General features: G+C 58.6%; 1 protein-coding gene across 1 annotated transcript; it reads right to left on the bottom strand.

Moving 5' to 3' along the window:
- On the bottom strand, positions 1–22,424 carry EXOSC5 (exosome component 5). The gene is made up of 6 exons (XM_078878776.1): positions 22,140–22,424; positions 8,030–8,143; positions 2,851–2,972; positions 2,100–2,240; positions 1,905–1,994; positions 1–1,335 (listed from the first exon to the last, which is right to left on the bottom strand). The coding sequence occupies exons 1-6, from the start codon at positions 22,300–22,302 to the stop codon at positions 1,243–1,245; spliced, it is 723 nt and encodes a 240-aa protein (XP_078734902.1). The 5' UTR covers positions 22,303–22,424; the 3' UTR covers positions 1–1,242.
- Between the last annotated feature and the right edge of the window lie 3,670 nt (positions 22,425–26,094).

Here is a 26,094-nt window from a genome sequence, read left to right as displayed (position 1 = left end):
CAAGTCATTTATTCAAACGCCTCTTGCAAAACATGGCAGCCCACCGCCACCGCCGCCGCTTTCCTCTACAAATATATAAAAAAAACAGCGACACACAAACGTCCAGTGATCCGGCCGGCGCCGCGCGTTCAGGTCGCCGCGCGTTCAGGTCGCCGCGCGTTCAGGTCACCGCGCGTTCAGGTCACGTGGGCACGGCGCACCTCGAGGCCGCGTGAAAGCGAGGAAGTCTCGCCTCTGCTGGGAGGAGATCACGGGGAGAGACCCTGGTGCCATGGTGTTGACCGACTGCGACGACCGGCACACAACCTGTGCCCCCCCACCCACTGTGCCGACCTTGCAGCGTTTTAGCCGCCCGGTGCCCCGCTCGTTGTTGTGAGCGTCGCTCCTCCGCCCTCCGTTGTTGCTGGAGGGCGACTGCCTCCAACTGCCCAGTAGCAACAGCAGTAGCAGCGTCCTTCACGAGCCTCCTCCACAGAGGCCGATCTTGACACCGCTGGTACCGGACATTGGCAAGTCGCCATCGAGTTACGCTTACACACTCACACACTCACACTCTAACACTCTCACACACACACTCACACACACACACACTCTCACACACACACTCACACACTCACGACTCGCAGCAGTTGTTTTTGCTCCGATTTCTATTCGTTTTTCCTTGAGAAAGGCATGAACATGAATGGAGAAAGTAAGAGCTCTAGAGAGCTGCTCTCTGTTCGTCCACGAGTTCGTGTCTCCATGTATCCGTGCGTTCGAGTCTCCGTGTCTCCTCCGCGTCTCCGTGTGTCCGTCTCCACGTGTCGGTGCGTTCGTGTCTCCGTGTTCATGCGATCGTGTCTCCATGTGTCCGTGTCTCCACGTCTCTGTGCCTCCGCGTGTCCGTCTCCACGTGTCTCCGTATTCGAGTCTTCGTGTCTCTGCGTGTCCGTGTCTCCACACGTCCGTGTCTCCGCGTGTCCCCGTGTCTGTGCATCTCCCCGACTCCACAAATCCGTGTCTCCGCGTGTCCCCGTCTCCGTGTCTGTTTATCTCCCCGACTGCACATATCCGTGTGTCTCCGCGTGTCTCCGCGTGTCTCCGCGTGTCTCCGCGTGTCTCCGCGTGTCTCCGCGTGTCTCCGCGTGTCTCCGCGTGTCTCCGCGTGTCTCCGCGTGTCTCCGCGTGTCTCCGCGTGTCTCCGCGTCTCCGCGTGTCTCCGCGTGTCTCCGCGTGTCTCCGCGTGTCTCCGCGCGTCGGTCTTCAGCACTTGGAGTAGCGCCTGCTGATGGAGTCGCGGTAAAACTCAAAAACTTTGGTGGACGCCTCCCGGCTGAGCGCCACGCAGCGCTGGTACTGGGGTAGGGGGAGGGGGGGGTGGTGCGGGGGAGGGGGGGGGGGTGCGGGGAAGGGGGGAGGGGTGCGAGGGAGGGCAGAAATCATCAATCATCAGATCACAGTCTCGACACGGGCAGCAAGTTGCCGTTTAATAACTAAACTATTTTTACTGGTAGGAACCTCCTGGTTCCACCAGCCCACAGGGGATTATTGTGGCCGTCCGTCGTGCATACAAATATGGGAGGGGTGGGGCTGGGTGGAGAGGGGAACCGTTGACCCTGCAGGCCATTGACCGAGCAACCCAACGTTCCTACCAGCTCCCTCCGCAGGAATGTGTTTTATTTTACGAGGTAAGGCCCGACTCAGCTCCGTGGCTCTTTGTCAGAAGCGACCTGGCCACCACAAGCGACCGCCGAAGGAAGGGGCTTCATCATCATCACGTGGAGATTTATAGCGGCCGAATACTCCGAATGTGTGACGTCGATTCAGCACCCTGCCGCTGTATACGATGGGGGGGGGGGGGGGGGGTGCGACACTCGTGGGTGGTGGTAATTCCACGTTCATATGGCGAGGGTGAGTGGGGCTACCTCGGTGGCGTCGAGTCGCCCCTTGGTGGACGACGCCAGGATGTTCTTGCCGCTGCTGTCCAGGGCGATCGTGACGAGCGCTCGGCCCTCCTGCGGAGAGGGGGCCACGCGGATTGAGTCCACAACTTCGCTCGCACGCAGCCTGGCTCACCCACGGCCTGGCCGGGGTTCGCGACCCCTGGGTGACCTCCTCACCTTCTCTGCGCTGGTGTCGGGGTCGAGGCCGATGGTGCCGTCGCGCGCGATGGCGCAGGCCACGCCGCAGAAGAGGCAGCGCAGCGCGAGCCCCGCGTCGGCCAGCGCCATGCAGGCGGCGCTCACGCAGCACGCCAGCAGCTGGTGCTGCGTCAAGGAAGGTGGGGGGCACGGTGGGGGGGGGGGGGGGCACGGTGGCGGGGCACGGTGGGGGGCACGGTGGGGGGCTCGGGACGGGATGATGTGGGGAGGGGGGATGGCGTCAGGGGTCATGGTGACGATTAGGGGGGTCAGGATGACAGCGAGGAGCATGAAGATGATGATGAGGAGGAGGTAGAGGAGGCTGTACAAGAGGAGGAGGAGGTAGAGGAGGAGGAGGTACAGGAGGAGCTGTGTGTTTGCTAGCGGCGGTGTCTCGGAGCGCTTTGCCACTCGCGACGTGCATCTCGCGCCCCCACCCCCGGCGTGTCACCATCAGCCCCCCCCCCCAGCGGCGGCTGTCGCCGTGCGGCTCCAGGCGACTCGGCTCCAACGCGGCTACGAGAGAGAGACCGCCGGTCGGGGGCGACGATCGTGCCACGGGGACCCGCTCCGACCCGCCCCCAACCCGCTAAAACCCGACACGACGACCCTTCCCAAGGCACCTCTCCAATCGGCGCGGTCGGCTCACGTGCGCGGCGTGACAAGATGTTGTCCGCGCGCACGGACTGAGCCCGCTACGAAGCGAGCGCGAGGCGGTGTGCGAGGATACGGCGCCGGCGTCGTGCACCACCTGCAGGACCAGCGTGATGGAGGTGCGGGGGTGCAGCGACGAGAGCAGCGTCGCCTCCAGCACGCCGCGCACAAACTGCTCCTGGCTCTTCTCCCGCACGCCTGCGCGCAACCAACGCACGGACACACACACGTACGCACGGACACACACACGAACGCACGGACACACGCACGTACGCACGGACACACGCACGTACGCACGGACACACACACATACGCACGGACACACACACGTACGCACGGACACACACACGTACGCACGGACACACACACGTACGCACGGACACACACACGTACGCACGGACACACGCACGTACGCACGGACACACGCACGTACGCACGGACACACACACGTACGCACGGACACACGCACGCACGGACACACACGCGCACGCACGGATACACACATGTACGCACGGACACACACGCGCACGCACGAACATGCGCACGGACATACACACGTACGGACACACGCACGGACGGACACACGCGCGCATATACACACACACTCACGCGTACACACATACACACACACAGACTAACGCAAACACACACACACATACATGCACACACACAGACACACGCACAGACACACGCAAACACACACAGACATACACACACACAGACACACACAAACATACACACACACACACACGCGCACACACACACGCACACATACAGGCACACAGACACACGCACACACATACACGCACACAGACACACAAACATACACACACGCACACACACACACACACACGCACACACACACACACACGCACACACACACGGGGTCACGGTTAGGGTTGCGGTGAGAGTAAGGCTCTGGCTGGGTTTGGGAACGAGTTCAGGCTAGGGTCAGAGGAAGGGTCCAGGTGGGGTTGGGCTCTCAGGTGCAGGGTTCACAGAGAGAGTGGAACGATGTTCGATACGGGAGCAAGCTGGACCAAGGGCGGGTCAGGGGACGGCTCTGGGTCAGTGAGCGTCGCTCTCAGCGACGGTCGAGGTCGGGCTGAGCGAGGGCCCTCTGCTTTGGGCTCAGAATCAATGTTGTTTATCCTGCAGGAGGAATCCGATGAGCGATAAAGCTCTTTTTTCACGGACGTCCAGTCGGGGGCACGGGGTCAGATCGTTTCAACGAACAAACTAGGCAAGTGGATTGTATAGGAAAGGTAAGCAAATCACGTGAAATGAAATAGAAATAACACGTAACTCTAAATGCTATATTTAGATTTAAAGCTTTCGTGACTGCAGCGATTCATATTCTTGGTTCTTTCGGTAAAGTCACGTAGAAGGGAAACAATTAAATAATAAAAAATATAAAACGATAAAATTCTCACGACGTTTTGACTGCAACACAAGCAATCATCAGGTGTGAAAAACACAGCAACATTTTTTTTTCTTGCTGTGGATTTCACACCTGATGACGATTGCTTGTGTTGCAGTCGAAACGTCGTGAGAATTTTATTGTTTCAGATTTTTATTATTTTATTGTTTCCCTTCTACGCGACTTTACCGAAAGAACCAAGACCACGAATGTTGTTATCTTACCAGGTACAGCGCACTGAGCGATTCACTTAATTTCAAGAAGAGACCTAGGCTCTCACGAATGACAGCTCAACTAAAGTGACCCATCAGGTGTGGATGTTCCCGGCCATCCTGGCCGCGAGCTCAACTCCAACCCGGGTGGTCGGGCCCCACACGCTGGGGTCCACGGTCAGGGCAGGGTCAAAGGGCAGTGCCGGATGATCCTAGTTGCAAAAGTAGCTGCACGTGTAGCAGCTGCACGTGTAGCAGCTACAACATGTGTAGTAGCTACATGTGTAGTAGCTGCATGTGTAGTAGCTGCACGTGTAGTAGCTACATGTGTAGTAGCTACATGTGTAGTAGCTGCACGTGTAGCAGCTGCACGTGTAGCAGCTACAACACGTGTAGTAGCTGCATGTGTAGTAGCTACATGTGTAGCAGCTGCACGTGTAGTAGCTGCACGTGTAGTAGCTGCACGTGTAGTAGCTGCACGTGTAGCAGCTGCATGTGTAGTAGCTGCACGTGTAGTAGCTGCATGTGTAGCAGCTGCATGTGTAGTAGCTGCACGTGTAGTAGCTGCACGTGTAGTAGCTGCATGTGTAGCAGCTGCATGTGTAGTAGCTGCACGTGTAGTAGCTGCACGTGTAGTAGCTGCACGTGTAGTAGCTGCACGTGTAGTAGCTGCACGTGTAGTAGCTGCATGTGCAGTAGCTGCATGTGTAGTAGCTGCATGTGTAGTAGCTGCACGTGTAGTAGCTGCATGTGTAGCAGCTGCATGTGTAGTAGCTGCACGTGTAGTAGCTGCACGTGTAGTAGCTGCACGTGTAGTAGCTGCACGTGTAGTAGCTGCATGTGTAGTAGCTGCATGTGTAGTAGCTGCATGTGTAGTAGCTGCATGTGTAGTAGCTGCACGTGTAGTAGCTGCACGTGTAGTAGCTGCATGTGTAGTAGCTACATGTGTAGTAGCTACACGTGTAGTAGCTGCATGTGTAGTAGCTGCATGTGTAGTAGCTACATGTGTAGTAGCTGCATGTGTAGTAGCTGCACGTGCAGTAGCTGCACGTGTAGTAGCTGCACGTGCAGTAGCTGCACGTGCAGTAGCTGCACGTGTAGTAGCTGCATGTGTAGTAGCTACATGTGTAGTAGCTGCATGTGTAGTAGCTACACGTGTAGTAGCTGCACGTGTAGTAGCTGCACGTGTAGTAGCTGCACGTGTAGTAGCTGCATGTGTAGTAGCTGCACGTGTAGTAGCTGCACGTGTAGTAGCTACATGTGTAGTAGCTGCACGTGTAGTAGCTGCACGTGTAGTAGCTGCACGTGTAGTAGCTGCACGTGTAGTAGCTACATGTGTAGTAGCTGCACGTGTAGCAGCTGCATGTGTAGTAGCTGCATGTGTAGTAGCTACATGTGTAGTAGCTGCACGTGTAGTAGCTGCACGTGTAGTAGCTGCACGTGTAGTAGCTGCACGTGTAGTAGCTGCACGTGTAGCAGCTGCACGTGTAGTAGCTGCACGTGTAGTAGCTGCACGTGTAGTAGCTGCACGTGTAGTAGCTGCACGTGTAGTAGCTGCACGTGTAGTAGCTGCGTGTGTAGCAGCTGCACGTGTAGCAGCTGCACGTGTAGCAGCTGCACGTGTAGCAGCTGCATGTGTAGTAGCTACATGTGTAGTAGCTGCACGTGTAGTAGCTACACGTGTAGTAGCTACATGTGTAGTAGCTGCATGTGTAGTAGCTGCACGTGTAGTAGCTGCACGTGTAGTAGCTGCACGTGTAGTAGCTGCACGTGTAGTAGCTGCACGTGTAGTAGCTACACGTGTAGTAGCTGCATGTGTAGTAGCTGCATGTGTAGTAGCTACATGTGTAGTAGCTGCACGTGTAGTAGCTACATGTGTAGTAGCTACATGTGTAGTAGCTGCATGTGTAGTAGCTGCACGTGTAGTAGCTGCACGTGTAGTAGCTGCACGTGTAGTAGCTGCACGTGTAGTAGCTGCACGTGTAGTAGCTGCACGTGTAGTAGCTGCACGTGTAGTAGCTGCACGTGTAGTAGCTACACGTGTAGTAGCTGCACGTGTAGTAGCTACACGTGTAGTAGCTGCACGTGTAGTAGCTGCACGTGTAGTAGCTGCACGTGTAGTAGCTGCACGTGTAGTAGCTGCATGTGTAGTAGCTGCACGTGTAGTAGCTGCACGTGTAGTAGCTACACGTGTAGTAGCTGCACGTGTAGTAGCTGCACGTGTAGTAGCTGCACGTGTAGTAGCTGCACGTGTAGTAGCTGCATGTGTAGTAGCTACATGTGTAGTAGCTGCACGTGTAGTAGCTACATGTGTAGTAGCTACATGTGTAGTAGCTGCATGTGTAGTAGCTGCACGTGTAGTAGCTGCACGTGTAGTAGCTGCACGTGTAGTAGCTGCACGTGTAGTAGCTGCACGTGTAGTAGCTACACGTGTAGTAGCTGCATGTGTAGTAGCTGCACGTGTAGTAGCTACATGTGTAGTAGCTGCACGTGTAGTAGCTGCACGTGTAGTAGCTACATGTGTAGTAGCTGCATCATATGTAGTAGCTGCATGTGTAGTAGCTACATGTGTAGTAGCTACATGTGTAGTAGCTGCATGTGTAGTAGCTGCACGTGTAGTAGCTGCACGTGTAGTAGCTACATGTGTAGTAGCTGCATGTGTAGTAGCTGCATCATATGTAGTAGCTGCATGTGTAGTAGCTACATGTGTAGTAGCTACATGTGTAGTAGCTGCATGTGTAGTAGCTGCACGTGTAGTAGCTGCACGTGTAGTAGCTGCACGTGTAGTAGCTACATGTGTAGTAGCTGCATGTGTAGTAGCTACACGTGTAGTAGCTGCATGTGTAGTAGCTGCGTGTGTAGTAGCTACGCGTGTAGTAGCTGCATGTGTAGTAGCTACATGTGTAGTAGGAGCTACGGGCTCCGCACTTGCAAGGAGCCCGTGCTAAATGCTTTCAAGCTATCAATTCCGGTTCAATGATTCTGCACTTGCTCTATGACTATAGCACTATACCGCCTTCAGCTTTTATGAACGACTGGGTATTTAAGGTTAGCGATTTGTCGTATTATCTGGCCGTATAGCAAGTGAAAAAATACAATTACTTTACTATGCAAGTTAAACATGTATGTGTTAGGGCCCCTTTAACACATAGAGCTGGTAGGAACGTTGGGTTGCTCGGTCAATGGCCAGGGTCAACGGCGGCGTGGTGTATTCCGCAAATATGGCCAACTGTGAGGGCAGACACAAGCCGGCGTGAGTAGGTTAAACGTTGAGTTTTATAAAGGCACCACGGGGTGACCAGCCCCTCCCCACCCAGCCCCACCACCCCCCACACAGCCCCTCCCCACCCAGCCCCTCCCCACCCTCTCCTCCCCACCCTCTCCTCCCCACCCTCCCCTCCCCACCCAGCCCCACCCAGCCCCTCCCCACCCAGCCCCTCCCCTCTCCACCCAGCCCCACCCCTCCCATTTTTGGATGCACGACGGATGGAAACAATAATCCCCTGTGAGCTGGTGTAACCAGGAGGTTCCTACCAGTATAACAAATGCTATAGTCCACGCACTAGCTTAGTCACGGGGGGGGTGCCTGGGGGTGAGCCTGCGGATGGCGGCGGAGCAATCACCGGGGAGGCCGGTCTTGGGCTTGAGGATCACCTCCAGCGTGGCGCGGTCCGACTGCTCCCGGCTCACGCGAACCTCGGCCGGGCCGTAGACAGCGGCCAGCACCGCCGTGTCGCCTGTGGCACGGCGGACGGATGAGAGGCGCGCAGACTCGCACAACGAGAGACGCGGAGACTCGCACAACGAGAGACGCGGAGACTCACACAACGAGAGACGCGGAGACTCGCACAACGAGAGACGCGGAGACCCGCACAGAGATGCGGAGACTCGCACAACAAGAGACGCGGAGACTCGCACAATGAGAGACGCGCAGACTCGCACAACGAGAGGCGCGCAGACTCGCACAACGAGAGACGCGGAGACTCGCACAACGAGAGACGCGCAGACTCGCACAACGAGAGACGTGCAGACTCGCACGAGAGGCGCGCAGACTCGCACAACGAGAGACGCGGAGACTGGCACAACGAGAGACGCGGAGACTCGCACAACGAGAGACGCGGAGACTCGCACAACGAGAGGCGCGCAGACTCGCACAACGAGAGACGCGGGGACTCGCACAACGAGAGGCGCGCAGACTCGCACAACGAGAGGCGCGCAGACTCGCACAACGAGAGACGCGGAGACTCGCACAACGAGAGGCGCGCAGACTCGCACAACGAGAGACGCGGAGACTCGCACAACGAGAGACGCGGAGACTCGCACAACGAGAGGCGCGCAGACTCGCACAACGAGAGACGCGGAGACTCGCACAACGAGAGGCGCGGAGACTCGCACAACGAGAGACGCGGAGACTCGCACAACGAGAGGCGCGCAGACTCGCACAACGAGAGGCGCGCAGACTCGCACAACGAGAGACGCGGAGACTCGCACAACGAGAGACGCGGAGACTCGCACAACGAGAGACGCGGAGACTCGCACAATGAGAGACGCGCAGACTCGCACAATGAGAGACGCGCAGACTCGCACAACGAGAGACGCGGAGACTCGCACAACGAGAGGCGCGCAGACTCGCACAATGAGAGACGCGGAGACTCGCACAACGAGAGACGCGCAGACTCGCACAACGAGAGACGCGCAGACTCGCACAATGAGAGACGCGCAGACTCGCACAATGAGAGACGCGGAGACTCGCACAACGAGAGGCGCGCAGACTCGCACAACGAGAGACGCGGAGACTCGCACAACGAGAGACGCGCAGACTCGCACAACGAGAGACGCGGAGACTCGCACAACGAGAGACGCGGAGACTCGCACAACGAGAGACGCGCAGACTCGCACAACGAGAGGCGCGCAGACTCGCACAACGAGAGGCGCGCAGACTCGCACAACGAGAGGCGCGCAGACTCGCACAACGAGAGACGCGGAGACTCGCACAACGAGAGACGCGGAGACTCGCACAACGAGAGACGCGGAGACTCGCACAATGAGAGACGCGCAGACTCGCACAATGAGAGACGCGCAGACTCGCACAACGAGAGACGCGGAGACTCGCACAACGAGAGGCGCGCAGACTCGCACAATGAGAGACGCGGAGACTCGCACAACGAGAGACGCGCAGACTCGCACAACGAGAGACGCGGAGACTCACACAACGAGAGACGCGCAGACTCGCACAATGAGAGACGCGGAGACTCGCACAATGAGAGACGCGGAGACTCGCACAATGAGAGACGCGCAGACTCGCACAACGAGAGACGCGGAGACTCGCACAACGAGAGACGCGGAGACTCACACAACGAGAGACGCGGAGACTCGCACAATGAGAGACGCGGAGACTCGCACAACGAGAGACGCGGAGACTCGCACAACGAGAGGCGCGGAGACTCGCACAACGAGAGACGCGGAGACTCGCACAATGAGAGGCGCGGAGACGCACAACGAGAGACGCGGAGACTCGCACAACGAGAGACGCGGAGACTCGCACAACGAGAGACGCGGAGACTCGCACAACGAGAGACGCGGAGACTCGCACAACGAGAGGCGCGGAGACTCGCACAATGAGAGACGCGGAGACTGGCACAATGAGAGACGCGCAGACTCGCACAATGAGAGACGCGGAGACTCGCACAACGAGAGACGCGGAGACTCACACAACGAGAGACGCGCAGACTCGCACAACGAGAGACGCGGAGACTCGCACAATGAGAGACGCGGAGACACGCACAATGAGAGACGCGCAGACTCGCACAACGAGAGACGCGGAGACTCACACAACGAGAGACGCGGAGACTCGCACAACGAGAGACGCGGAGACTCGCACAATGAGAGACGCGGAGACTCACACAACGAGAGACGCGGAGACTCGCACAACGAGAGACGCGGAGACTCGCACAACGAGAGACGCGGAGACTCACACAACGAGAGACGCGCAGACTCGCACAACGAGAGACGCGGAGACTCGCACAATGAGAGACGCGCAGACTCGCACAACGAGAGACGCGGAGACTCGCACAACGAGAGGCACGCAGACTCGCACAACGAGAGACGTGGAGACTCGCACAATGAGAGACGCGCAGACTCGCACAACGAGAGACGCGGAGACTCGCACAACGAGAGGCGCGCAGACTCGCACAACGAGAGACGCGGAGACTCGCACAATGAGAGACGTGCAGACTCGCACAACGAGAGACGTGGAGACTCGCACAATGAGAGACGCGGAGACACGCACAACGAGAGACGCGGAGACTCACACAACGAGAGGCGCGCAGACTCGCACAACTAGAGACGCGGAGACTCGCACAACGAGAGACGCGGAGACTCGCACAAAGAGAGGCGCGCAGACTCGCACAACGAGAGGCGCGCAGACTCGCACAACGAGAGACGCGCAGACTCGCACAACGAGAGGCGCGCAGACTCGCACAACGAGAGGCGCGGAGACTCGCACAACGAGAGGCGCGCAGACTCGCACAACGAGAGACGCGGAGACTCGCACAACGAGAGACGCGGAGACTCGCACAACGAGAGACGCGGAGACTCGCACAACGAGAGGCGCGCAGACTCGCACAACGAGAGACACGGAGACTCGCACAACGAGAGGCGCGCAGACTCGCACAACGAGAGACGCGGAGACTCGCACAACGAGAGGCGCGCAGACTCGCACAACGAGAGACGCGGAGACTCGCACAACGAGAGACGCGGAGACTCGCACAACGAGAGGCGCGCAGACTCGCACAACGAGAGACGCGGAGACTCGCACAACGAGAGGCGCGGAGACTCGCACAACGAGAGACGCGGAGACTCGCACAACGAGAGGCGCGCAGACTCGCACAACGAGAGACGCGCAGACTCGCACAACGAGAGACGCGGAGACTCGCACAACGAGAGGCGCGCAGACTCGCACAACGAGAGACGCGGAGACTCGCACAACGAGAGGCGCGCAGACTCGCACAACGAGAGGCGCGCAGACTCGCACAACGAGAGACGCGGAGACTCGCACAACGAGAGACGCGGAGACTCGCACAACGAGAGACGCGGAGACTCGCACAACGAGAGGCGCGCAGACTCGCACAACGAGAGACGCGGAGACTCGCACAACGAGAGGCGCGCAGACTCGCACAACGAGAGACGCGGAGACTCGCACAAAGAGAGGCGCGCAGACTCGCACAACGAGAGGCGCGCAGACTCGCACAACGAGAGGCGCGCAGACTCGCACAACGAGAGACGCGGAGACTCGCACAACGAGAGACGCGGAGACTCGCACAACGAGAGACGCGGAGACTCGCACAACGAGAGGCGCGCAGACTCGCACAACGAGAGGCGCGCAGACTCGCACAACGAGAGGCGCGCAGACTCGCACAACGAGAGACGCGGAGACTCGCACAACGAGAGGCGCGCAGACTCGCACAACGAGAGACGCGGAGACTCGCACAACGAGAGACGCGGAGACTCGCACAACGAGAGGCGCGCAGACTCGCACAACGAGAGACGCGGAGACTCGCACAACGAGAGGCGCGGAGACTCGCACAACGAGAGGCGCGGAGACTCGCACAATGAGAGGCGCGGAGACACGCACAACGAGAGACGCGGAGACTCGCACAACGAGAGGCGCGCAGACTCGCACAATGAGAGACGCGGAGACTCGCACAATGAGAGACGCGCAGACTCGCACAATGAGAGACGCGCAGACTCGCACAACGAGAGACGCTGAGACTCGAACAACGAGAGGCGCGCAGACTCGCACAAAGAGAGACGCGGAGACTCGCACAACGAGAGACGCGCAGACTCGCACAACGAGAGACGCGGAGACTCGCACAACGAGAGACGCGCAGACTCGCACAACGAGAGACGCGGAGACTCGCACAACGAGAGACGCGGAGACTCGCACAACGAGAGACGCGGAGACTCGCACAACGAGAGACGCGGAGACTCGCACAACGAGAGACGCGGAGACTCGCACAACGAGAGGCGCGCAGACTCGCACAACGAGAGACGCGGAGACTCGCACAACGAGAGGCGCGCAGACTCGCACAACGAGAGACGCGGAGACTCGCACAAAGAGAGGCGCGCAGACTCGCACAACGAGAGGCGCGCAGACTCGCACAACGAGAGGCGCGCAGACTCGCACAACGAGAGACGCGGAGACTCGCACAACGAGAGACGCGGAGACTCGCACAACGAGAGACGCGGAGACTCGCACAACGAGAGGCGCGCAGACTCGCACAACGAGAGGCGCGCAGACTCGCACAACGAGAGGCGCGCAGACTCGCACAACGAGAGACGCGGAGACTCGCACAACGAGAGGCGCGCAGACTCGCACAACGAGAGACGCGGAGACTCGCACAACGAGAGACGCGGAGACTCGCACAACGAGAGGCGCGCAGACTCGCACAACGAGAGACGCGGAGACTCGCACAACGAGAGGCGCGGAGACTCGCACAACGAGAGGCGCGGAGACTCGCACAACGAGAGGCGCGGAGACACGCACAACGAGAGACGCGGAGACTCGCACAACGAGAGGCGCGCAGACTCGCACAATGAGAGACGCGGAGACTCGCACAATGAGAGACGCGCAGACTCGCACAATGAGAGACGCGCAGACTCGCACAACGAGAGACGCTGAGACTCGAACAACGAGAGGCGCGCAGACTCGCACAAAGAGAGACGCGGAGACTCGCACAACGAGAGACGCGCAGACTCGCACAACGAGAGACGCGGAGACTCGCACAACGAGAGACGCGCAGACTCGCACAACGAGAGACGCGGAGACTCGCACAACGAGAGACGCGGAGACTCGCACAACGAGAGACGCGGAGACTCGCACAACGAGAGACGCGCAGACTCGCACAACGAGAGACGCGGAGACTCACACAACGAGAGACGCGCAGACTCGCACAATGAGAGACGCGGAGACTCGCACAATGAGAGACGCGGAGACTCGCACAACGAGAGACGCGGAGACTCGCACAATGAGAGACGCGCAGACTCGCACAACGAGAGACGCGGAGACTCGCACAACGAGAGACGCGCAGACTCGCACAACGAGAGACGCGGAGACTCACACAACGAGAGACGCGGAGACTCACACAACGAGAGACGCGGAGACTCGCACAATGAGAGACGCGGAGACTCGCACAACGAGAGACGCGGAGACTCGCACAATGAGAGACGCGGAGACTCACACAACGAGAGACGCGGAGACTCACACAACGAGAGACGCGGAGACTCACACAACGAGAGACGCGGAGACTCGCACAACGAGAGACGCGGAGACTCACACAACGAGAGACGCGGAGACTCGCACAATGAGAGACGCGGAGACTCGCACAACGAGAGACGCGGAGACTCGCACAACGAGAGGCGCGGAGACTCGCACAACGAGAGACGCGGAGACTCGCACAATGAGAGGCGCGGAGACGCACAACGAGAGACGCGGAGACTCGCACAACGAGAGACGCGGAGACTCGCACAACGAGAGACGCGGAGACTCGCACAACGAGAGACGCGGAGACTCGCACAACGAGAGACGCGGAGACTCGCACAACGAGAGGCGCGGAGACTCGCACAACGAGAGACGCGGAGACTCGCACAATGAGAGGCGCGGAGACACGCACAACGAGAGACGCGGTGACTCGCACAACGAGAGGCGCGCAGACTCGCACAACGAGAGACGCGGAGACTCGCACAACGAGAGACGCGCAGACTCGCACAACGAGAGACGCGGAGACTCGCACAACGAGAGACGCGGAGACTCGCACAACGAGAGACGCGCAGACTCGCACAACGAGAGACGCGGAGACTCGCACAACGAGAGACGCGGAGACTCGCACAACGAGAGACGCGGAGACTCGCACAACGAGAGACGCGCAGACTCGCACAACGAGAGACGCAGAGACTCGCACAACGAGAGACGCGGAGACTCGCACAACGAGAGACGCGCAGACTCGCACAACGAGAGACGCGGAGACTCGCACAACGAGAGACGCGGAGACTCGCACAACGAGAGACGCGCAGACTCGCACAACGAGAGACGCGGAGACTCGCACAACGAGAGACGCGGAGACTCGCACAACGAGAGACGCGCAGACTCGCACAATGAGAGACGCGCAGACTCGCACAATGAGAGACGCGCAGACTCGCACAACGAGAGACGCGCAGACTCGCACAATGAGAGACGCGCAGACTCGCACAATGAGAGACGCGCAGACTCGCACAATGAGAGACGCGCAGACTCGCACAATGAGAGACGCGCAGACTCGCACAACGAGAGACGCGCAGACTCGCACAATGAGAGACGCGCAGACTCGCACAATGAGAGACGCGCAGACTCGCACAACGAGAGACGCGCAGACTCGCACAACGAGAGACGCGGAGACTCGCACAACGAGAGACGCGCAGACTCGCACAACGAGAGACGCGGAGACTCGCACAACGAGAGACGCGCAGACTCGCACAACGAGAGACGCGGAGACTCGCACAACGAGAGACGCGGAGACTCGCACAACGAGAGACGCGGAGACTCGCACAACGAGAGACGCGGAGACTCGCACAACGAGAGACGCGGAGACTCGCACAACGAGAGGCGCGCAGACTCGCACAACGAGAGACGCGGAGACTCGCACAACGAGAGGCGCGCAGACTCGCACAACGAGAGACGCGGAGACTCGCACAAAGAGAGGCGCGCAGACTCGCACAACGAGAGGCGCGCAGACTCGCACAACGAGAGACGCGGAGACTCGCACAACGAGAGACGCGGAGACTCGCACAACGAGAGACGCGGAGACTCGCACAACGAGAGGCGCGCAGACTCGCACAACGAGAGGCGCGCAGACTCGCACAACGAGAGGCGCGCAGACTCGCACAACGAGAGACGCGGAGACTCGCACAACGAGAGGCGCGCAGACTCGCACAACGAGAGACGCGGAGACTCGCACAACGAGAGACGCGGAGACTCGCACAACGAGAGGCGCGCAGACTCGCACAACGAGAGACGCGGAGACTCGCACAACGAGAGGCGCGGAGACTCGCACAACGAGAGGCGCGGAGACTCGCACAACGAGAGGCGCGGAGACACGCACAACGAGAGACGCGGAGACTCGCACAACGAGAGGCGCGCAGACTCGCACAATGAGAGACGCGGAGACTCGCACAATGAGAGACGCGCAGACTCGCACAATGAGAGACGCGCAGACTCGCACAACGAGAGACGCTGAGACTCGAACAACGAGAGGCGCGCAGACTCGCACAAAGAGAGACGCGGAGACTCGCACAACGAGAGACGCGCAGACTCGCACAACGAGAGACGCGGAGACTCGCACAACGAGAGACGCGCAGACTCGCACAACGAGAGACGCGGAGACTCGCACAACGAGAGACGCGGAGACTCGCACAACGAGAGACGCGGAGACTCGCACAACGAGAGACGCGCAGACTCGCACAACGAGAGACGCGGAGACTCACACAACGAGAGACGCGCAGACTCGCACAATGAGAGACGCGGAGACTCGCACAATGAGAGACGCGGAGACTCGCACAACGAGAGACGCGGAGACTCGCACAATGAGAGACGCGCAGACTCGCACAACGAGAGACGCGGAGACTCGCACAACGAGAGACGCGCAGACTCGCACAACGAGAGACGCGGAGACTCACACAACGAGAGACGCGGAGACTCACACAACGAGAGACGCGGAGACTCGCACAATGAGAGACGCGGAGACTCGCACAACGAGAGACGCGGAGACTCGCACAATGAGAGACGCGGAGACTCACACAACGAGAGACGCGGAGACTCACACAACGAGAGACGCGGAGACTCACACAACGAGAGACGCGGAGACTCGCACAACGAGAGACGCGGAGACTCACACAACGAGAGACGCGGAGACTCGCACAATGAGAGACGCGGAGACTCGCACAACGAGAGACGCGGAGACTCGCACAACGAGAGGCGCGGAGACTCGCACAACGAGAGACGCGGAGACTCGCACAATGAGAGGCGCGGAGACGCACAACGAGAGACGCGGAGACTCGCACAACGAGAGACGCGGAGACTCGCACAACGAGAGACGCGGAGACTCGCACAACGAGAGACGCGGAGACTCGCACAACGAGAGACGCGGAGACTCGCACAACGAGAGGCGCGGAGACTCGCACAACGAGAGACGCGGAGACTCGCACAATGAGAGGCGCGGAGACACGCACAACGAGAGACGCGGTGACTCGCACAACGAGAGGCGCGCAGACTCGCACAACGAGAGACGCGCAGACTCGCACAACGAGAGACGCGCAGACTCGCACAACGAGAGACGCGGAGACTCGCACAACGAGAGACGCGGAGACTCGCACAACGAGAGACGCGCAGACTCGCACAACGAGAGACGCGGAGACTCGCACAACGAGAGACGCGGAGACTCGCACAACGAGAGACGCGCAGACTCGCACAACGAGAGACGCGCAGACTCGCACAACGAGAGACGCAGAGACTCGCACAACGAGAGACGCGGAGACTCGCACAACGAGAGACGCGCAGACTCGCACAACGAGAGACGCGGAGACTCGCACAACGAGAGACGCGGAGACTCGCACAACGAGAGACGCGCAGACTCGCACAACGAGAGACGCGGAGACTCGCACAACGAGAGACGCGGAGACTCGCACAACGAGAGACGCGCAGACTCGCACAATGAGAGACGCGCAGACTCGCACAATGAGAGACGCGCAGACTCGCACAACGAGAGACGCGCAGACTCGCACAATGAGAGACGCGCAGACTCGCACAATGAGAGACGCGCAGACTCGCACAATGAGAGACGCGCAGACTCGCACAATGAGAGACGCGCAGACTCGCACAACGAGAGACGCGCAGACTCGCACAATGAGAGACGCGCAGACTCGCACAATGAGAGACGCGCAGACTCGCACAACGAGAGACGCGCAGACTCGCACAACGAGAGACGCGGAGACTCGCACAACGAGAGACGCGCAGACTCGCACAACGAGAGACGCGGAGACTCGCACAACGAGAGACGCGCAGACTCGCACAACGAGAGACGCGGAGACTCGCACAACGAGAGACGCGCAGACTCGCACAACGAGAGACGCGCAGACTCGCACAATGAGAGACGCGCAGACTCGCACAACGAGAGACGCGGAGACTCGCATAACGAGAGACGCGCAGACTCGCACAACGAGAGACGCGCAGACTCGCACAACGAGAGACGTGCAGACTCGCACAACGAGAGACGCGCAGACTCGCACAACGAGAGACGCGGAGACTCGCACAACGAGAGACGCGCAGACTCGCACAACGAGAGACGCGCAGACTCGCACAATGAGAGACGCGCAGACTCGCACAACGAGAGACGCGGAGACTCGCATAACGAGAGACGCGCAGACTCGCACAATGAGAGACGCGCAGACTCGCACAACGAGAGACGCGGAGACTCGCACAACGAGAGACGCGCAGACTCGCACAATGAGAGACGCGCAGACTCGCACAACGAGAGACGCGCAGACTCGCACAACGAGAGACGCGGAGACACGCACAACGAGAGACGCGCAGACTCGCACAACGAGAGACGCGGAGACTCGCACAACGAGAGACGCGCAGACTCGCACAACGAGAGACGCGCAGACTCGCACAATGAGAGACGCGCAGACTCGCACAACGAGAGACGCGGAGACTCGCACAACGAGAGACGCGCAGACTCGCACAACGAGAGACGCGCAGACTCGCACAACGAGAGACGCGGAGACACGCACAACGAGAGACGTGGAGACACGCACGAAGATGTGTAAACTCCAGTGACGTGCTGTGAGGTCAATGGCTGGAGAGGCACTGGCTAGTCGTGTCAGAGCCAGATTCACACATCGAAGGGGGCGTGTCCTCACGGAGGGGGGCGTGTCCTCACTGAGGGGGGCGTGTTAGACACGTTCCCCTCAGTGAGGCAGATGTGATAGCTGCCTCCCTTGGTGCTTTTTCATTGCTTTTTCATTTCAGTTTCATGACGAGACCAGCGAGCCTAAATATATGTATACACAAGCGTGAAATAAGTTAGCTGGAGTGTGGAAGGCGAGGACATGAAACGAAGGGGTCTACAAACATCACATTGGTGACATACTGAGATAGTAACAGGCACGCGCTTATTGCCCACGCTCCATCCAGTTACTGAGGGGTTGCGCAATCAGAGGGGAGGCTGAGCTCGTCGCTGCCTCACCTCTCATCTCTTCCTGTATTTTCAAATTTGGCGATTTTGACTATAAAAATGATTGGAATCGTACAGCAATGGCATTTATAACACAGATCGGTGGAAAAATCTTAATATTTATTTTATTGGATTATTCTTTTTTTTTACTTTTCGTAACAGCTATTTTCATTGGAGTATGACAGGTGAGGCTCTGTCTCCCCTGACCGCACGTCACTGGGTAGACTCAAGCGGAGACACGTAGACTCACGCGCGTAGAGAAACATCGATATCCTATATCCTACGGGTCTCTACGCGAGTCTACGGGTCTCTGCGAGTCTACGGGTCTCTACGCGAGTCTACGGGTCTCTACGCGAGTCTACGGGTCTCTACGCGAGTCTACGGGTCTCTACGCGAGTCTACGGGTCTCTGCGAGTCTACGGGTCTCTACGCGAGTCTACGGGTCTCTGCGCGAGTCTACGGGTCTCTGCGCGAGTCTACGGGTCTCTGCGCGAGTCTACGGGTCTCTGCGCGAGTCTACGGGTCTCTACGCGAGTCTACGGGTCTCTGCGCGAGTCTACGGGTCTCTACGCGAGTCTACGGGTCTCTACGCGAGTCTACGGGTCTCTACGCGAGTCTACGGGTCTCTACGCGAGTCTACGGGTCTCTGCGAATCTACGGGAGTCTACGGGTCTCTACGCGAGTCTACGGGTCTCTACGCGAGTCTACGGGTCTCTACGCGAGGCTACGGGTCTCTGCAAGCCGCTGGGTTTCTGGGTGACTTCCTGGGCCCCTATGCGAGCCTATGGGGCTCTGCGTGCGATGTTTATACCGCCACGAAAACGTTTGGTATGTAGAGTGCCACTCAACCGTGAGAGGCCGATCGTGGGGGGTGGATGGGAAGGCGGGGGGTGGATGGGAAGGCGGGGGGGGTGGATGGGAAAGCGGGGGGGGGGGTGGATGGGAAGGCGGGGGGGGTGGATGGGAAGGCGGGGGGGGGTGGATGGGAAGGCGGGGGGGGTGGATGGGAAGGCGGGGGGGGTGGATGGGAAGGCGGGGGGGGTGGATGGGAAGGCGGGGGGGGTGGATGGGAAGGCGGGGGGGTGGATGGGAAGGCGGGGGGGTGGATGGGAAGGAGGGGGGTGGATGGGAAGGCGGGGGGGGGGTGGATGGGAAGGCGGGGGGGGGTGGATGGGAAGGCGGGGGGGGTGGATGGGAAGGCGGGGGGGGTGGATGGGAAGGCGGGGGGGGTGGATGGGAAGGCGGGGGGGGTGGATGGGAAGGCGGGGGGGGTGGATGGGAAGGCGGGGGGGGGTGGATGGGAAGGCGGGGGGTGGATGGGAAGGCGGGGGGGTGGATGGGAAGGCGGGGGGTGGATGGGAAGGCGGGGGGGGGGGTGGATGGGAAGGCGGGGGGGGTGGATGGGAAGGCGGGGGGGTGGATGGGAAGGCGGGGGGGTGGATGGGAAGGCGGGGGGGTGGATGGGAAGGCGGGGGGGGTGGATGGGAAGGCGGGGGGGTGGATGGGAAGGCGGGGGGGTGGATGGGAAGGCGGGGGGGTGGATGGGAAGGCGGGAGGGGTGGATGGGAAGGCGGGGGGGGTGGATGGGAAGGCGGGGGGGGTGGATGGGAAGGCGGGGGGGGTGGATGGGAAGGCGGGGGGGTGGATGGGAAGGCGGGGGGGGTGGATGGGAAGGCGGGGGGGGTGGATGGGAAGGCGGGGGGGGTGGATGGGAAGGCGGGGGGGTGGATGGGAAGGCGGGGGGGGTGGATGGGAAGGCGGGGGGGGTGGATGGGAAGGCGGGGGGGGTGGATGGGAAGGCGGGGGGGGTGGATGGGAAGGCGGGGGGGGTGGATGGGAAGGCGGGGGGGGTGGATGGGAAGGCGGGGGGGGTGGATGGGAAGGCGGGGGGGGTGGATGGGAAGGCGGGGGGGGTGGATGGGAAGGCGGGGGGGGTGGATGGGAAGGCGGGGGGGTGGATGGGAAGGCGGGGGGGGTGGATGGGAAGGCGGGGGGGGTGGATGGGAAGGCGGGGGGGGTGGATGGGAAGGCGGGGGGGGGTGGATGGGAAGGCGGGGGGGGTGGATGGGAAGGCGGGGGGGGTGGATGGGAAGGCGGGGGGGGTGGATGGGAAGGCGGGGGGGGTGGATGGGAAGGCGGGGGGGGTGGATGGGAAGGCGGGGGGGTGGATGGGAAGGCGGGGGGGGTGGATGGGAAGGCGGGGGGGGTGGATGGGAAGGCGGGGGGGTGGATGGGAAGGCGGGGGGGGTGGATGGGAAGGCGGGGGGGGTGGATGGGAAGGCGGGGGGGTGGATGGGAAGGCGGGGGGGGGTGGATGGGAAGGCGGGGGGGGGTGGATGGGAAGGCGGGGGGGGGTGGATGGGAAGGCGGGGGGGGTGGATGGGAAGGCGGGGGGGGTGGATGGGAAGGCGGGGGGGGTGGATGGGAAGGCGGGGGGGGTGGATGGGAAGGCGGGGGGGGTGGATGGGAAGGCGGGGGGGGTGGATGGGAAGGCGGGGGGGGTGGATGGGAAGGCGGGGGGGGTGGATGGGAAGGCGGGGGGGGTGGATGGGAAGGCGGGGGGGGTGGATGGGAAGGCGGGGGGGGTGGATGGGAAGGCGGGGGGGGTGGATGGGAAGGCGGGGGGGGTGGATGGGAAGGCGGGGGGGGTGGATGGGAAGGCGGGGGGGGTGGATGGAAGGCGGGGGGGGTGGATGGGAAGGCGGGGGGGGTGGATGGGAAGGCGGGGGGGGTGGATGGGAAGGCGGGGGGGGTGGATGGGAAGGCGGGGGGGTGGATGGGAAGGCGGGGGGGGTGGATGGGAAGGCGGGGGGGGTGGATGGGAAGGCGGGGGGGGTGGATGGGAAGGCGGGGGGGGTGGATGGGAAGGCGGGGGGGGTGGATGGGAAGGCGGGGGGGGTGGATGGGAAGGCGGGGGGGGTGGATGGGAAGGCGGGGGGGGGTGGATGGGAAGGCGGGGGGGGTGGATGGGAAGGCGGGGGGGGTGGATGGGAAGGCGGGGGGGGTGGATGGGAAGGCGGGGGGGGTGGATGGGAAGGCGGGGGGGGTGGATGGGAAGGCGGGGGGGGTGGATGGAAGGCGGGGGGGGTGGATGGGAAGGCGGGGGGGGTGGATGGGAAGGCGGGGGGGGGTGGATGGGAAGGCGGGGGGGGTGGATGGGAAGGCGGGGGGTGGAGGAGCGGTGGTGCTAGCGGTTAGCGCTACGACCCTGGCTACCCGAATTCGATTCCCGCTCACGGCCAATACTAGCAGTGACGATTATCTGAACCGGTCCTGGGCCTCCCCTAGGTTGATTCGGCCTCAAATGGGTACCTAGTGCGGTGTGTCAACATGGTTGCTGGCCGCCCACCCTCTCGTGTGCCGTGCCGGCCTTCATAGCTGCTCGTTAACAGCACTTGCCCCAGCAGTCTTACAGACTACACGGGGGATCTTTGTCTGTGGGGGAGTGGAGTGGAGTGGGTGGCCGCACCTTGTGAGAAGGAGGCCGACCCGTCGGGTCGCGAGAGCGGCTGCTGCTCGCAGCCCACGGCGCGCAGCGGAGGCCCCGCAGCCTCCACCTCCTTGTCCACCTCATTGTCCACCTCCTCCTCCTCGTCAAGCACGCACGTGGCGGTGTCCATGGGCGCAGCCATTGCGGGTAACACGTGGGTTGGGCGGGCGAATCGATCCGAGCGGAATCGATTGCACTTACCTCCTCTTCGATTCGGCTGGATCTGAGTTGCTAGGAATCGATTCCGTGGAGTCGATGCCACCAAACGTACACGTCACTGCGATTTACCAAAATCTTGGATTGCAAATCACGTCGTTGATTTCCAGCAATGAGAATCGCAATCTTTGTTCGTGCCGGATAAATGTATTGTTTATCCTGGAGAAATTCATTTTTTTTTATCCTGGAGAATGATATAAAAAAACTATATATTGAATCAACAGTCACTCGGAAACGATTTGTACGGTTTGATACTTACGGTGCGAAAGAGGTTCATCATACAGACATGCAAAAATAGGGGTGCATATGGGGTCGTCCCTAAATGACGTCACGTGATTTTGGACGATTTTTGACCCCCCCACCCTTCGTCACACGGAGTCACAAAAAGTCAGACCCCCCCCCCTCAAATATGACATCACAAAGCTCTGCCCCCCCCCAAAAAAAAACATGCCTCAAATCGCTTTAAACTATTGTCATTGTAGTGCGTATTTAATGTGGCGCTGCACTCTGATGTTGTAGGAGAAAACATTTATTAAAAAGTCTATTTAATTAAGTAGAACGTGTTGTCTGTATTAATTTAAAGTTGCGCATTTTGATGTGACGTCATATTTATCAACCCCCCCCCTAGGTGCATGACGTCATTTATGGACGGTCCCTATCCAGAATAATCAACCCCATGGCCGGGTTTAGGACACACTGAGGCCAGATGGACGATTTTGACAACAGAATTACCGGAACAGCGTTCTGGACTCTCCTGGGTGAATTATTTAACCACCGATTCTAAATGGTAAACAGTGAAGACTCGACGCATTACGTCATTAAAACGGTGCGGCTTCCATCGTTCATGTATTCGTGGCGACGTTTCAGGCAACGGTCCTTCACGTCACTAAATGTATATTGGATTACAAACATATCTTGTGTTCAATTTCGATTTAAAGCTTTCGTGACTGCAGAGATTCATCTTCTTGGTTCTTTCGGTAAAGTCACGTAGAATGGAAATAATAAAATAATAAAAATAAAACATAATAATTATTTTTTTTTATGATGTTTTATTTTTATTATTTTATTATTTCCATTTTACGTGACTTTACCGAAAGAACCAAGAAGATATCTTGTGTTCGTTACTCTATCACATCTCTTTCGTGAATGGAAAATTACGTGAATGAAAATGACAGTGGGGGCATGCAACCCATAGAGTGAACCCATAGAGACTCGCAGAGGCCCATAGAGACACATTAAAGACAATTCTAGATTTGAAGCTTTCGTGACTGCAAGGATTCACACTCTTAGGTTGTTTCGGTAAAGTCACGTAGGTAAAATAATAAAAATAAATAAAATAATAATGAATGAAAATAACTCAATTAATAACTCAATTAAATCACGAAACGTCGTGATTTAATAGAGTTATTAACTGAGTTATTTTCATTTAATTTAATTTCATTATTATTTTTTACCTACGTGACTTTACCGAAAACATTAAAGACAAGCCACAATGATGCAAATTGTGGCCATTCAACCCACAATTATGAAACCCACTGTGGTCTGTCCTCCTTCAACAGAGGAGGAGCAACAGCGACACGACACGAACTCTCTCTCTCTCTCTGCTGAAGCCCTCTGGCATCGAGATCCTGGACTTTATTGCTGTCGCCCCGACTGGACATCTGTGCAAAAGAGCTTCATAGCTCATCGGATTATCCCGCCCTCAATGCATATTCTGATGGCGGTCATTGCGCGGGCAGAGAGCGGAGCTGAGCTTCAGAACGGGCTCACGAATGACGCCAATTCTCGTGGTGGTGGTGGCCTGCCACTACTGCCAGACACAGCCAACGAGTCAGGTTCATAATATCACCTTCACGGGAGGGCCAGTGACATGACGAGGTTTATTTTTAAATCCTTTATATTAAGTTCACTTGCTTGCTTGCTTACGACCGTGCAAATCTTTCGGTCGTTTTTTAACCCACTTCCCGTGATCCAATCGAGCTGACATTTTGCACACAGACTCGTTGTGCGTGACAATGCATTTTCGTGAAAAAATTTTTCCAAAATTTTACACTGCTTAAGGAATTTTTTAAAAATATTTAATTACCAATTGTTTAATGCTGCCAGATGACGAGAGGACTCTAGCCGCCTTGATGCCACGCATATAAAGTATTTATAGTGAAAAACTTTGTTTTTACGGGTTTACTTGTTCGTCATCAACTAGAACGCCACATTTTCAGATGTCACTCACAACAGCGCCACCTCGTGGCAATGCCACGAGCCGCCCACTGTTGGCGGCTTCACCGACACACATTGATGATATCGACATCATTGGACCTCCTTTGCCAGTACCAACATATAATAATAATAGGGTTGTTTCCCTTTTGGCGTCATCTGGTCTAGCACCAATTGAGACGAGGCTCTAAAGAAAGCTGTCTCTGGTGTGGACCAATACGTTTCAAGGACAACGCATATATTAAATTTCGATTTAAAGCTTTCGTGACTGCAGGGATTCATCTTCTTGGTTCTTTCGGTAAAGTCATCACGTAGAATGGAAATAATAAAATAATAAAAATAAAACATAATAAAATAATTCTCACGACGTTTCGGCCACAACGCAAGCAGCCGTCCTCAGGTGAAGAACAGGTCTGTCGAGAAGACAGACTCTGTCTTCTCGACAGACCTGTTCTTCACCTGAGAATTATTTTATTATGTTTTATTTTTTATTATCTTATTATTTTCATTCTACGTGACTTTACCGGAAGAACCAAGAAAACGCATATATTATCAGAGTGGGTTTTTTGTTTGCATTTTGACTGCCAGTATTGTGTCTAATACAGACATGAATCCTCGTAAAAAAGTTTAAGTTTTGTTGCCAGAAAAAAGGGGAACGACCCTATTATTACACATTGATGATGTTCACGCGATCGAATCACAAACAATCCTCTCCTATGGACGTACGGGGAGAGGGGGGGGGGGGCAGAGGTCGCAAACGGGTTTTTCATTCCTTACCCGTACCCGTACCCGACCGCACCAGGGTCGCAAATGGGTACCCGTTCCCTACCCGTACCCTACCCGAAATGAGTGACAAACGGTGACTCACTAATGACTCACGGCCTATCCGTACCCGTACCCAGGCGGGTACGGGTAGCCGGGTATCGGTTACGGTACGGGTATCGGGTACCCGGTTGCGACCTCTTCTGGCAGTGAACACGTCCCGGACAAAACCACGAGGAGGCGGCATCGCGCCGCGTTTTGCGCGACGCTCAAGAGAGCGAGAGAGAAAGAGCCGGTCACGCTGCGCGCTTCCCAGCAGCGATCCCAGGGGGGCCGCGTGGAGAAGGTTCCCGTACAGCCCCCCCCTTGGGCACTTCCGTTTCGCGGGGGGGGGCGGGGGGGTCGGGGCATTCCACGTGGAATGCCTCCGAAGCGATCGTCGCGCGTGCGACCGGCGTTGGTAGAAATACAAAAGGAACGACGTCGAAAGAATGAAGAGGACGGGGCCCCTGTCGTTCACACGTCTCTCCCTCGGCGGAGGGAGTGCGGGTTTCGTTCTTGCACATTAACATCGGCCATCGCGCGGCGTTCGGAGACGTTCGTATTTGTGGCAGAAAATTGGTTCAACACAAGCAAAGTGGTTCAACAACAGCACCGATTTCGACATTCAGTGACTCATCAGCAGTGCCAGGCTTGCTTGAGTCAATGCTGGTGGACTTCCAATTGTTCGTCGGCAAGGGCT

The sequence above is a fragment of the Lampetra fluviatilis genome, chromosome 52 (assembly GCF_964198595.1).
Source record: "Lampetra fluviatilis chromosome 52, kcLamFluv1.1, whole genome shotgun sequence".
In the NCBI taxonomy this organism is placed as follows: Eukaryota; Metazoa; Chordata; class Hyperoartia; order Petromyzontiformes; family Petromyzontidae; genus Lampetra; species Lampetra fluviatilis.
This window is presented reverse-complemented; position numbering and strand designations above follow the sequence as displayed.